The sequence below is a fragment of the Erythrolamprus reginae genome, chromosome Z (assembly GCF_031021105.1).
Source record: "Erythrolamprus reginae isolate rEryReg1 chromosome Z, rEryReg1.hap1, whole genome shotgun sequence".
Taxonomy (NCBI): domain Eukaryota; kingdom Metazoa; phylum Chordata; class Lepidosauria; order Squamata; family Dipsadidae; genus Erythrolamprus; species Erythrolamprus reginae.
The window spans coordinates 123,272,074-123,286,066 of record NC_091963.1 but is presented as its reverse complement, the minus strand read 5'-3'; the positions used below and the strand labels follow the sequence as shown (position 1 = coordinate 123,286,066).

Below are 13,993 nucleotides of genomic sequence, written 5' to 3'. Positions count from 1 at the left end.
GTTCACATTCTTGAATATAACCCATGGCTGTAGATAATATCTTTGTAATAGCAGAAGAAAGGTGTATCACTAAAATTTTAAAGATTGACAAAATCAATATTCCCTGTTGATATGAAAAAAAAAATCAAATGCTCCCCTAATGTTTGAAAAACATTAAATAAAAATAAGTTGGTATGAAGAACTTTCTTTTCAGTTCAAGATGTGGCCTTTTATGACACAGGAGATACCATATTAACATTAATATAAAAAAATGGATGCATATCTAAGATCATATCATCACAAGAATACCTTGTTTTTTAAAAAATAAAACTTCACTAAAATACCATAATAACAGACCTCATTTCCCTTCCATTGTACATAAATAATCTAAATAGGTATTAAATTCATCCTGAGCTATGTTGAACAGTTGTAACTTTTATAATGCACTATAACAAATTATGTTTGTAATGACACTACGTGTTACAAGAAAGCAATTTTGTAACATAATTCCAGGTTTAAACAAAATTGCAATTATAAGATGATAACCGATTGCACTATATGATATTTTTCTCTTGCAGAATTGGTTCCTTATTAAAGGACGTAACTACTGAAGAACTAACTTGAAGTGATATAGCTTCCTCTGTTATGATAGTGAGCATATCAAAATGAAAATAAGTTAGTTGGAGTGTACAGTTTTGTAAAAGAGGATCATATTTTGTTGGAAGATTGGTTAAATTGATATGATTTTCTCAGTCAGTTAAAATTTTAACAATGTCAAACAGAACTATCATCTTGGATTTCTTGCTTATGGGATTTTCTGAAAAATGGGAGTTCCAGATTTTGCATTTTATGGTCTTCCTCATGATGTATGTGGTTATGCTGATAGGAAATCTTCTTCTCATCATCCTGGTACTAATGAACAACCATCTTCAGACACCAATGTATTTCTTTCTGGTCAATTTAGCAATTGTTGATCTGGGATCCACGACTGTCACCATTCCCAGATCTATAGCCAGTGCCCTCATGAATATAAGAAAGATATCATACTCTGAATGTGCTGCACAAATGTTTTTCTTTGTTTTCTTCCTGTCATCAGACCTTTTCCTTCTCACTGCTATGGCCTATGACAGATATGTGGCTATCTGTCATCCTTTACATTATATGTCTATGATGAAATGGGGAACTTGCTTACAGATGGCAGGGGGTGCATGGATGGGAGGCTTTCTTAATGCTGCTATCCATGCAGGAAACCTTTTTTCATTGCCTTTCTGTTCCACAGTTATCCATCAGTTTTTCTGTGAAATCCCACACCTCATGAAGATTTCCTGCATCGATTCCACATTTAGTGAAAACTGGGTTCTCATTTTTAGTGCTTTGCTTGGTGTTGTTTCTTTTATGTTAATTATCATGTCCTATGTAAAAATCTTTAAGACTATATTGAGCATGTCTTCAGTGGCCAGTAGACAAAAGGCCTTCTCTACTTGCATTCCCCATCTCCTTGTTGTCTTCTTATTATGTGGTATTGGTTCATTTTACTATTTTATATCAAATTCTGGATCTTCTTACATTTGGGATGAAGTCCTTGCAGTGATCTATTCTGTGATCCCTCCAATGATGAACCCTATAATCTATAGTATGAAGAATAAGGATATCAAAGCTGCTTTATGGAAGTTGTTTAATCAAAGGATTACAAATCAAAACACAAAACCTGCTTAATTCAAAAATCCCATTAATTTTATTAACCTAAAAACTAATACCACTATTATTATTTATATCTTGTGAACTGCAATTTACTTATTTGGATGCATAGAGACAGTTGAGAGAATTATACACAGATACATACACTTAACTGAAATGGTTGACAGGCTGCAATTATTCGTAGTAAACTTTAGCAAAATAAAAAGTAGATGTAACAGCCACATTTTAACATTAATATATTTATTACACTATTTATTCAGTTAAGAAACTTGGTTTTCTGTTTAATCAATGTAAAATATTCTTAAGTTTTCTTTTGCTGAAATGTTTGGTTTGAAATGTATATTTTGCTCCCATTTTTGTTCTTAAATACAGTCATCTTAAAATTAGGCTCAAAATGCTCTGATAAATGTTGTTTTGTCCCATATAAATTTATTGGGGCCAGAGAGGATAACAAATATTTTTCCCTTTGAAGTTGTGGATGAGAAAATAGGATTTGTTATTCTGCATTTATCACATTAGTAGACCTTACTAGGCTCCAACTGCAAACAGGGAACATGTGAAGAATATTTGTAAGAATCAGTGGGGGGTTTAAATCACAACTGGTTCATGTAAAGAAGTGCCCTGGATGGATGGGTGGAGCCTCCCACCACTGCCGCTACCGGTTCTAAGAACCTGTTTGAACCAAGAGAAACCCACTGCTGGTAAGAATAAATGTTGTCAATGCATTGTAAGTAGCATAACTATCTGTTAATTATTTTTTGTAATTTTAAAAATGTTTTCTCCACAATTTCTATATGTACATCACTGCATATACCTTAAAATATATTATTAAGAAATATAATTATACATTTTTAATCAATTAGTAATAAATTGATATCATATTTTGTACCTATTTTATGCTGTTATTTATCAGTCTCTTTTTCTTCATTTCTTTACCCTCCCCTCCCTCTAACTCCATTTCCCCACTCTACCATCTTATTCTTTCTCTCCCCCTTCCTACTTCCCTCCACTCCATCTCTCTTCCCTTTCCTTTCTATTTCCTCTTTCTCCCTCTTAATCTTTCCAAGTGATTCTAATCCTAATTCATTTTATATTTAATAGACTCATAACATTTTCCCAAACATCTTTAAACTATCAATGTCTCTTCTAAAATCATAATTTTATGTCATTTCTATATTTATAACTCTTTATTCTAGATATATACATTTAAGAGGCCTCCTAAAATCTAATTTTGTTCTCTGGGTCTACACCATTTATTCTCCATTTTCCTCCTTTTTTAGTCATTCTGATTTAACTCTGCTGTAGTGTTCGATAAAACTCCCTAATGACATGTTCCCGGGTCTATTTGATCCGGACCGCAAATTAATCACTTTAGGTACTTATATTTGGTCTTTTTGAAAGCTTTTTTCACCTGGAAACAAGCTTGAACATTTCTGCACACATTGAAATGAAAATTGAAATGAAAACGTAATGCTTACTGGTTTATTTTGCTGATAAAATGCACGCCCCCCCGTTTTTGTGAATTTTTTTTTCAATTTCTTAGGTAACTTATTAGTCACCAACCAGACTAAATTAATAGGGAAAGCATATAAATATATGATTGATCATAAAAATATAGATTTGACCTTAAAGGACAATATGGTAAGTTGGTGCAAAAATATCGGTAAAGAAATTGATATAGATACATGGGAAAATGTTTGGACTTCAAATTGGAAAATGACAAAATCAGTTTCCCTTAAAGAAAACCAAATTAAGATGTTTTAAAGGTGGCACCTCCCAGCAAACAGGATAGCAAAAATGGAGGGCGGAGCCAACTGGGGAACAGAACGGACGGTGTGGAGCCGAGCTCCGCCAAACACCACCGTTTTTCAGGTTCTCTTTGGTCCCAAGGGGATCCCAGACTCTGCGGAAAAGGGTCTGGCGTTAAGGGGATACCGTCAGCACGATTTGTGGCGGCAGCCCGATCGGCGGAGCGGACATTCCCCCTACGACTGAGTGCCTGCAAGCTAGGAGCGTCATGGCGGCCTAGAGTGTTCCCAGCTGGTGGTGACTAAACTAACGCTAGCAACGGCGACCGGGGTAGAGGAGTTGACGAATAACATACCGGAGCTGGATTGAACGTGAGATCTACGAATTGAGCTTCTTTTTCCTCACATACGGGCTGGCGTCACTAGAGCTAAAAATCTGAGAAGCAGCGACAAGGGAAGGAGGAGGGAGGAATTGACAGCTTCCCCCTTCCGGCTGGCGGCGAGCGTTTGTTTTTGAGTCACAATATCTATTTATGAAAGCTATCAATAACATCTTTTAAAGCGTATACCATTTACTAAGAAGACCTGACGTCCCGCGAGGAAATATAAAAGTCTGAATGAACTTTTAAATGATTAAATCTGGAATCTTCTAAAGAGGACTCAACGAGACAGCCGATCCATCCACTTCCTGGTTCCTGGTTCCTCTCTGGCCCTTCGATCTTGGTTATTGCTGCTGCGTCACAGGAGAGCGAGTTGAGGAAGCGTCGGCTTTTCCAATTTTCAACCTTCTTGGTCTAGGAGAGACGGAGAGCGGAGGCACCTCTTTCATCTGATATCGGGAGGGGTAGGCCGCAGGAGAGATCATAAGCGGCTGGAGCACCCCAGAGACTACTAGAGAGATCAGTCCTACTGAATAACTGATTCAGCGATATAACGAACTCAAAACAACATCAGCGTGCGACATCATTGAAATCCTACCCTAACTCCAGGAAGTAAAGCTTGAAGATTTAGAAGGGTTTGAAACTCCATTTAATTGTTTAACTGCACAAGTAACTCTTACGATCTATTGTTTCGCAAATTCCTAATCTCTATTATTAGTTGAAGATCTACACAAGGTTTCTGTACTTTACCAAGTTTGTATCCCTCGACTCTATATCGTCATTATCTATACCAAATAACTTAAAGCCTAATCAACTCTAATGTAATGAATTTATATGAATAAGCTTATTGACTTTACTATTTAATATATTATATATTATATTTAATATAACAAGACATTAACTGCTATTATTAATTTTTTGTATATATTAATTGATAATTATTGTCTTTTTGTAAAAAAAAAAAAACTTAGCTATAGGAATATTTGAATATACTATTAACTCTGCAAGTACTAACACTAAACTATAAAACTTGTACTGGGTATTTAATAGAAATAGAACAATAGAAATAGAAATATAAGATAAGATATACCTGCAACAATATTCTGAATTAATCTATATATATTACTCTGTCTTTGTTAATTAGTTACCGGTCAATAGTAAATGACACCTTAATTAGAAGCTTACTATAATTAAGATAAGGTAGTATTTTCATTGTAATAGTTATATACTTTGTTGAACTTACATATATATATTTATTTAACAATTAATTAGTACATAACCTGTTTGAACTCATTCCTTCTATCTTCCCCTACGTATTTACACTCTCTAGAGGGAAGAAATATTTTTAAACTTTCAAGGTTTAATATTGAGTCCAACAGGAATTGATATCCTAACTACACATTACTTAAAATATACTGTTTTACTTTATTGATACCAAAATCTGGATCAGACCATCAAACAACTGTACCGGTGGGCAAATTGGTGGTCAGCTATAAAAATGACAAGCCTTTCTAATTTGTCTAGGCTAGGATCAGGGAAAAAATCAATCACCCACTCTACATCTGCTATACCAAGTCCCTCTACCCAGAGATCTCTCGATGATATGATACCTAGAGAGAGGTCTAATTCTTATAAAGATCTCCAAGCTACGCTGCTTCAAATGCAGGAGCTAATGTTGAAAAATCATCAGGATATTAAAAAAGAACTAGGTGAGGTGAGGAGTGACACATCCGAATTAAAAGAGTGGATGCAGAACATGGACAAAAAGCACGAGGCTTTTCAACAACAAATGACTAAACAAGAACAGAGGATACAGGTCTTAGAAGACAAAATAGACCAAGAGCACAAACAAATGGAAGACCTGACAGATAAATTAATCCACGCCAACAAAGATTTAGAGAACACAGTAATTCAATTAGAGAGCGAAAAAGCTAACCAATATCTCAGATTTCAAAATCTTAGGGAGGAAAAAAGTGAAGACCTACCAGATGTTATGGCCGATATCCTTTCAAAGGCTCTGGGCATTGAAAAGGATACAATGCTAAACGAAATCGATGAAGCCTATCGTATAAACACTAATTACGCTAGACGCCATAACCTCCCCAAAGAAGTTCACATCAAATTTATCAAAAAATCAGTCAGGGATGAAATCCTTCACAGAGCCCGGGAAGACCCTATAGAACATAAAGGGAGACAATTGGTAATATTAAAACAGGTCCCAAAACACGTCAGAGACCTTCGTAGGCCATACACCTTTCTGTCAGCAAAACTGACCAGACACAATATAAATTTCAGATGGCTGGTCCCAGAGGGCATGCTGGTGACCTGGCAAGATAGGAAAATAAAAATAGACTCTGTCGAAAAAGCTGAAGAATTTTTCGACAAAAATTTCTCTACCGACCGAACTCCTGAAAATCAAGACGATACCGGAACAACGACCCTCCCTTCCACTAGTGTACAACCTATAGAACAGAGCCCAACAAGTTTAGAAAGAACTCAGGCTACTGATAAACTAACTTTAGGCAACAATGGCTATACAGGATACCCAAAAGAAACTAGAAGTACAAGGGCAACAAGACCCAAGTACAGATAACTTAAACTTGGCACAAGAAAAATTAAACAAAGGAATTGAACTATACTCAATTAACATAAATGGCCTAAATGCACCAAAAAAAAGAAGCCAAACTTTAAATAAAATTGCTAAATTAAACTTCGACATTATTGCATTGCAAGAAGTGCACATCAAAAAAAAATTTGAGCACCTACTCAAAAGAAATAAACTTGGAAATCTGTTTACGTCGCTTGCCGGGGAAAAAAAGAGAGGTGTAATATGTTATATCAATCCTAATATTCAAGCTGAATTGAAATATAAAGATAGAGAAGGTAGAATTTTAATCCTAGAACTTACTATAGAAAAAGACAAAATAACTTTAATAAATATTTATGCCCCGAATGAAGGCCAAGAAAATTTTTACAAAAAACTATTAATCACCATCAGAGAACATTCCACTGAGAACATCTGCTTATTAGGTGACTTTAATGGCATAACTAACAACGAAATGGACTACAAGAATGACAAAAAGACCAAACAAAAGAAAAGAATACTACCTAAAACCTTTTTCGATCTAATTAAAGAACTAAAATTGAAAGATAGCTGGAGGGACAGAAACCCCAAACTTAAAAAATTTACCTTTTATTCTGATAGGCATCAATCTTGGTCAAGATTGGATATGGTCTGGACGACAATAGAAATTAACACCAAAATCCACTCGATAGATATAGAACCTAATTATATTTCAGACCATAGTGCGCTCAAAGTTTGTTGGAAAGGGAATAAACAGAGTTGTAGATGGTCGCTTCAGAAATCTATTTTAAGTCAGGAAGATTTTAAGCAAAAACTTAAAACTGAAATGAACTATTTCTTCCAAGAAAATTCAAAAGAGGACACTAGCCTTCAAAATGTTTGGGATACAGCCAAAGCTGTTATTAGAGGGATAGCTATATCATTCATGGCTAGAGAATTTAAACAAAAAAAACAGAAGTTAGCTAATTTAGAAGAAGAATATAGGGCTTTAGAGGAAGAACTTCAGAACTTCCCCACTAAAAAAGAAATCAAACAAAGTATGCTACATATTAAACACCAACTAAACTTAATCGACCAACAAAACTGGGCACAACAAATAAAAAGAACTAACCAATACAATTTTGAGAATGCCAACAAACCTAGCAAATGGCTAGCTAATAAGCTCAGGAAGCAAAAGGAAAAGAAACTGATAAACTGTCTAAAAAACAAAAATGGGGAACCATGTCATGACTTGGAAAGGAAAAAATCGATTGCTAGCGACTTCTATAGTAAACTTTATGAATATTCTGAAACTATACAAAATAATACCCAAGACGCAAAAATTCAAGAAACCCTAGAACAGGCTAAACTCCCTAAAGTACCACAAGAAATGGTCAATATAATCAATAAACCGATTACTGAAACAGATTTAAAGGAAGTAATAAAAAATCAAAAAAACAACAAAGCACCAGGTCCGGATGGACTCCCCACAGAACTTTATAAAGACCTTCCTAAAGAAATGGAAAAAGCCTTTTTAGAGACGTTAAATGAAGCTCTAGATAGAGGCAAAATCCCAAATTCATGGACAGAAGCAAACCTAGCGTTAATTCCAAAAAAAGATACAGACCATACAGATATAGCTAATTATCGCCCGATCTCTCTCTTAAATGCCGATTACAAGATATTCACCTCTATCTTAGCGAATAGAATCAAAAGTTTTCTAAATTATTTTATACATCCAGATCAGAACGGTTTTCTCCCAGGGAGACAGTTAAAGAATAATATTAGAATTGTACTAGACACGCTCGAGTACTATGAAGCCCATAATGAGAAACAAGTGGCGTTAATATTTCTCGACGCCCAGAAGGCCTTCGACAATGTGTCTTGGAAATTTATGATAAAACAGCTTGAGTATATGGAATTTGGCCCCAAATTTATTAACGCAATAAAAGCTATTTACTCTGTCCAATCGGCCTATATAATCCTCAACGGAGATACATCATCCAAAATCTCTTTACACAAAGGCACAAGACAAGGTTGTCCATTGTCCCCTTTACTATTCATCTTAACTCTTGAAGTACTAACAAGAATAATTAGAGACAAGGAAGACATACGGGGTCTAAACTGTAAGAAAGAAATTTATAAGCTCCAAGCTTTCGCAGACGATTTGGTATTTATCTTAGAAGATCCTTTAAAATCAGGTCCTAAATTATTAGAAGTTCTGGAAGAATATGGTACAGTGGCAGGCCTCAAAATAAACAAAACTAAAACCCAAATTTTAACAAAAAACATGCGACAAGCACAAAAAGATATCTTATCTGCTAAATTGGATATTCAAATTGTCACAAAAATCAAATACCTTGGCATCAATTTGACAAATAGAGTGTCAAGCTTGAAATCAAATAATTACGATATATTACTGGACAAGATAAATAAAGACTTGTCAAAATGGAGGAATTTACAACTATCTCTCCTTGGGAGAATTGCAGCCATAAAAATGAACACTCTGCCTAAAATATTGTTTTTATTTCAAACTATCCCTATACAAGTAAAACAGGATTTTTTTACCAATTTGACTAAAATAACCAACAATTTTATCTGGCAAAACAAACGGCCCCGAATTCGACTAAAATACTTACAAGGGAAAAAAGAAGAGGGCGGTCTGGCTCTTCCAAATTGGAAGAACTACTATACTGCTGCATCGCTAGACTGGACAAGAGATTGGATGAGTTTATTAAACACTAGACTTCTTAAATTAGAAGGCCATGACCTCCATGCAGGGTGGCATTACTATCTCTGGGACGAAAAGCCGTCAACCCATAAATACTTCTCCAACCACCTGATTAGAAAATCGTTAATTGGCACCTGGAAAAAAACTAAAACTAAATTATACAAAGGAATTCCCATGTGGTATGCTCCTTTAGAAGCCTATGTACATCCTAATTTACATAAGAGAAATAATATATTAAGATATAAAGACATTTTAAACCCAAATGGGACAATTAAAACAAGATTAGAACTTGAAAATTTGGGCCAAAAAGTGGAATGGTGGGAATACCTTCAGATCCAGACCAAATTTAACAAAGACACCAAAAATTCCGGGATTACCAAAAATGCTTTGTTAGATAAGCTATGTATAGGCCCACAAGATAAGATAATCAAAAACTTCTATGGCTACTTAAATTACAATGACTCGGACTCCTTTAACCAAAAATCCAATGTTAAGAAATGGCACCTTGACCTTAAAAAAGAGATAAAAGAGGAGGAATGGCAAACACTTTGGACAAAGAAGTATAAACTGACTATTGCCACCTCTTATAAAGAAAACCTGGTCAAAATGTTTTACCGTTGGCATATTACCCCAATTAAATTAACCAAAGTGAACAACAAACTTTCACCAATCTGTTGGAAATGTCAACAAGAATTGGGTACCTACTTTCATCTATGGTGGGAATGCAGTAAAGCCAAATCCTATTGGGAGATGATTGGAAATTGGATTGAAGAAATATTAAATTTGACGTTCGACAAAACCCCTGAATGTTTTTTACTAGGTATAATTAGGCAAAAACTGTCAAAACCCCAAACTCACCTTATCATCCACTTAACTACCGCAGCAAGACTTACATACGCGCAGTGGTGGAAAAATGAAGATCTTCCCCCAAAAGAAGCAATACTTAGGAAAATAATGTACTGCGCAGAAATGTCGAAACTGACCCTATTAGTCAGGAACGAACCGTCAGATACGTTTAACAGTTGTTGGGACCCTCTCTATAAATGGCTAGAAAGCAACAGAGAGACCAATAGGCTTTAAGAAGGTTAAAAACCAAAAAAAAAACCAAAAAAAACCAAACCATGAACTGTCACAAATCCGGTATAAAGTATTTCATTATCTAATATTATTACACGAGACTGTATATGTATTTAACTACCTATACCTATCATTATTTTTTGCGAACTTCCTAATAATATATGTAAACGCAACGCTGGCTTCTAACACTCTTGATAACCTATTTGAAATATGTTAACTGAGCAAAAATATCTAGATCTAATTTTCGTTTTCAATTCAACTCCCCTGCTTATTCGCCGATATTGTTATTAGTTTTGTTTTTGTTTGTTTGTTTGTTTATTGTTTTTTTTAGTTGTCTTTTCCCTTTATATATGATATGCCCCGCATTGTATCTTGTATATAACGATGTATATGTTTATATTTTAATAATAAAAATTAAAAAAAAAAAGGATAGCAAAAATGTTCCCTAAGACTTCCTCATTGTGCTGGAAATGTAAGAAAGAAATAGGGTCCTACTATCATCAATGGTGGATGTGTAGTAAAGTTAAGCTTTATTGGAAAATGATAGAAAGAATAATAAAAGAAATAGTAAAACAGGAGATAGAAATAACCCCAGAATTTTATTTACTGGGCATAACAAATCAGAAATATAAGAAAGAAATCTTACACCTAGTTATTCATATTTTAACTGCGGCCAGGATAATTTATGCGCAAAATTGGAAAGGGAAAAATATACCCAAAGAAGAGGAAGTTATTAAGAAAATATTAGAATGCACTGAAATGGATATGATGACAAGACGGTTAAAAGACCAAGAAGAAACAGAATTTTATGAGATATGTAACAAAGTGTATATGTGGATAAACAAAAAGAAATATTAAAAGTAAAAAAAATAAGACAATTGTATTAGTAGAGATATGATTTAAGAGTTATGTTAGTATTGGGTTATGTGTTAAGATTTACTATATAAGGTAAAACAATTTTCTTCTTTTCATTTAAAGTAATAAGTTGATTTTAAGTATTTTTGAATGTATTCTTTTTTCTGTATTGAAATTTTACTTCTAGAATAAGCGGGGAAGATATAACCCCACTTTTATGTTAAATGTCTGTCTGTCAGTTTTGTCTATTTTAAGAAAATTAATAAAATATTTTGAAAAAAAAGGAAATGCTAATGCTCTGACGGTCATTTTAAAAAAATCCTTTCTTAGTGAGTACCTAGACAGCAAGAGGAACATACATGGCAAATTTCAAGTTTGTGGGCTTTACAGTTCTGGAGATTTAGTGATTACGGCATGAGTGGTTTTTGCTTTTATATATACTGCTCAAAAAATAAAGGAAACACTTAAACAACAGAATATAACTCCAAATAAATCAAACTTCTGTGATATCAAACTAAGGAAGCAACACTGTTAACTTAGGAAGCAACACTGATTGAAAATCAATTTCACATGTTGTCAACACATTCAACTTTGTACAGAACAAATATTCAATAAGAATATTTCATTCATTCAGATCTAGGATGTGTTTTTTGAGGGAAGCCTCAGCAAAATCGCAGCATTTGTGATGCTCTGATTTTGCTGAGGCTTCCCTCGCTGGGAAACCCCACCTCTGGACTTCTATTGCCAGCCAAAATGCCCGTTTTCGTGCTGGTGGGATTCCCCTGAAGCATCACAAAATCCGGAGGTGGGGTTTCCCATGGAGGGGAGCCTCAGGGGAATCCCACCAGCACAAAATTGGGTGCTATGGCTGGCAAAAGGGGTGAATTTTGGGCTTCCACGCATTAATCACTTTTCCATTGATTCCTATGGGAAACATTGTTTCATCTTACGAACTTTTCACTTTACGAACCTCGTCCTGGAACCAATTAAGTTCGCAAGACAAGGTATCACTGTACATGTTGTGATGTAGTATTAATTCTAAGGAATACTTGGGATAGACACAGTTGTCCTTAATAGGCAGTTATTTTAGTTCATGACATAATATTCTGGAAAAATAAATCGTGAAAAACTAGGGGCATTAACTGAATTGTTTTAATCATTAATTACATAAACAGAAACATCAATTTTTCATTATTTGTTGAAATAAAGCTATTATCACTAATATTTTGAACCTCTACTATACATTCCTCTTGTTGAAAGTAAACCTTTTGTCAATGCCTTGGAGAATTGCATCTGCCACCATTGCAGTTGTGATTGTGCAATCATTCTGTTGTGTATAGAGTTCTTTAATATTGTGTCCATGTTCCCTGTGGGACTAGTTAGCAAATGCTAAGGAGGAAGCCATGTCTAAATCTTAACAAATTTGCAGCATGTAACTGCTGGATTACATGATTGGTAGTTGTAGAAAGAGTTTAAAGATAGTATGTTAGTGAGAAAAATGTTTTTATTTTTCCTTTTTTTAAAAAAACACCTGTCTGTTTTGGAATAAGAAATATAATATCTGGCTGCTAATTAAGGATTCATTTCTATTATATAACGCTGATATTAATTGGTGTTCAATGTTAGCTTTTCCTCCATCAATCTGTATCATGCACCTATGCTTGAAGTAGAGTTGTGCTTTAAATCTGTCACTAAAGGTTTTTGAGAGGCTGTGGGTTGTGAAAGAAATACACAAACAGAAGAAAAGAAATGGGCAGAGAGTGGCTTGTATGGTCATTTTCATTATCAGTTTAAAAGGATCAGTGAGGAAAAGTAAGTTTTTACATTTTGAATTCCTAAAAACCTATTCAAAAAAGGTTCAATGTATAAACTTTCAAAAACCTGTGTTATATCTTTTAGGCAAGAGGTGTGCTTTTTCTTCATAGGTTATACTCTGAAAAGAGAAATGAAACATTACAATGATATAACTCCAGTATTTATGGTAATCAAATAATCTATCATTCTGGAGTTTTATCAACTGTTGTATATGTCCTTAATTAATTAGATTCAGGCTTCTTCAATAATATTAAATTGTCGACATAAAGTCTACACAAGCAATATGGTAGTTCTACTATATCACATAGAGAGAATACAATTAAATTTGTAATAAACCTGATTTATTTCATGACTTTGAATGTATTTCATGGCTACAGATTTGGAGATGGGGAGTATAAGAAAAATGATATTCACAATATCCCTTTAATATTAGAAGAAATATCTATTTCTTCAGTTTCAAAAACTGGCAAAATCAGTAATTCCCAGGGGGGGGGGATCAAATGCTGCTCTAAAATTTGATAACCCTAGCTATGCTTCTATGAAATTTTTTATTTAATAAAAAGAATCTGGTATTGAAAAACTATAGTTTTAGTTCTAATTGTGGCCTTGAGATGTGTAATAAGAGTTAACACATTACTATTAATATAAATTTGTTTGCATAGTCTCATTATATGAGATCATATTGTTCTACTAGAAGTTTATATGGTCTATCTTTTAAAATATTTAATGTTCTGTGAAATGCTAAACAGAACAGGCCATGGTAGGCTTCCTGTTACAGATAAAGAATCTAACTAGGCTTGCTTTTGAGCCTCATTCACATCTTTGTATAGTGCATAGTACCAAATACTGTATTTAAAGACTGCATATTGCAAGGGAGTAAATTTCTGTCTAAACTCCAAGTTGGAATGCTCTGATTAAGTAAATGATAAAATATTGCACAATACTATATATATTTCTCCTGCAGAAATGATTTCTTGACAAAGAATTTGATTACTGAAGAGCTATCTTGATTTTATAAATATAATTTTCTGTGTTATGGAGATCATGATGTCACCATGAAAATAAAATATTTTATATGTACAATTTTGTAAAAATAGGTTTGTTAAATTGATGCTTCTTTCTCTGACAGTTAAAATTCAATGACGTG

The 13,993-nt window shown here is 34.1% G+C and overlaps 1 protein-coding gene across 1 annotated transcript; it reads left to right on the top strand.

Moving 5' to 3' along the window:
* Positions 1-750: 750 nt before the first annotated feature.
* LOC139154039 (olfactory receptor 14I1-like) lies at positions 751-1,695 on the top strand. Its single transcript, XM_070728467.1, has one exon. The coding sequence runs from the start codon at positions 751-753 to the stop codon at positions 1,693-1,695; it is 945 nt and encodes a 314-aa protein (XP_070584568.1).
* The last annotated feature ends 12,298 nt before the right edge of the window (positions 1,696-13,993 follow it).

Coding starts and splice junctions, on each gene's coding strand:
- LOC139154039 (XM_070728467.1), top strand. CDS start 751: ATGTCAAACAGAACTATCATCTTGGATTTCTTGCTTATGGGATTTTCT.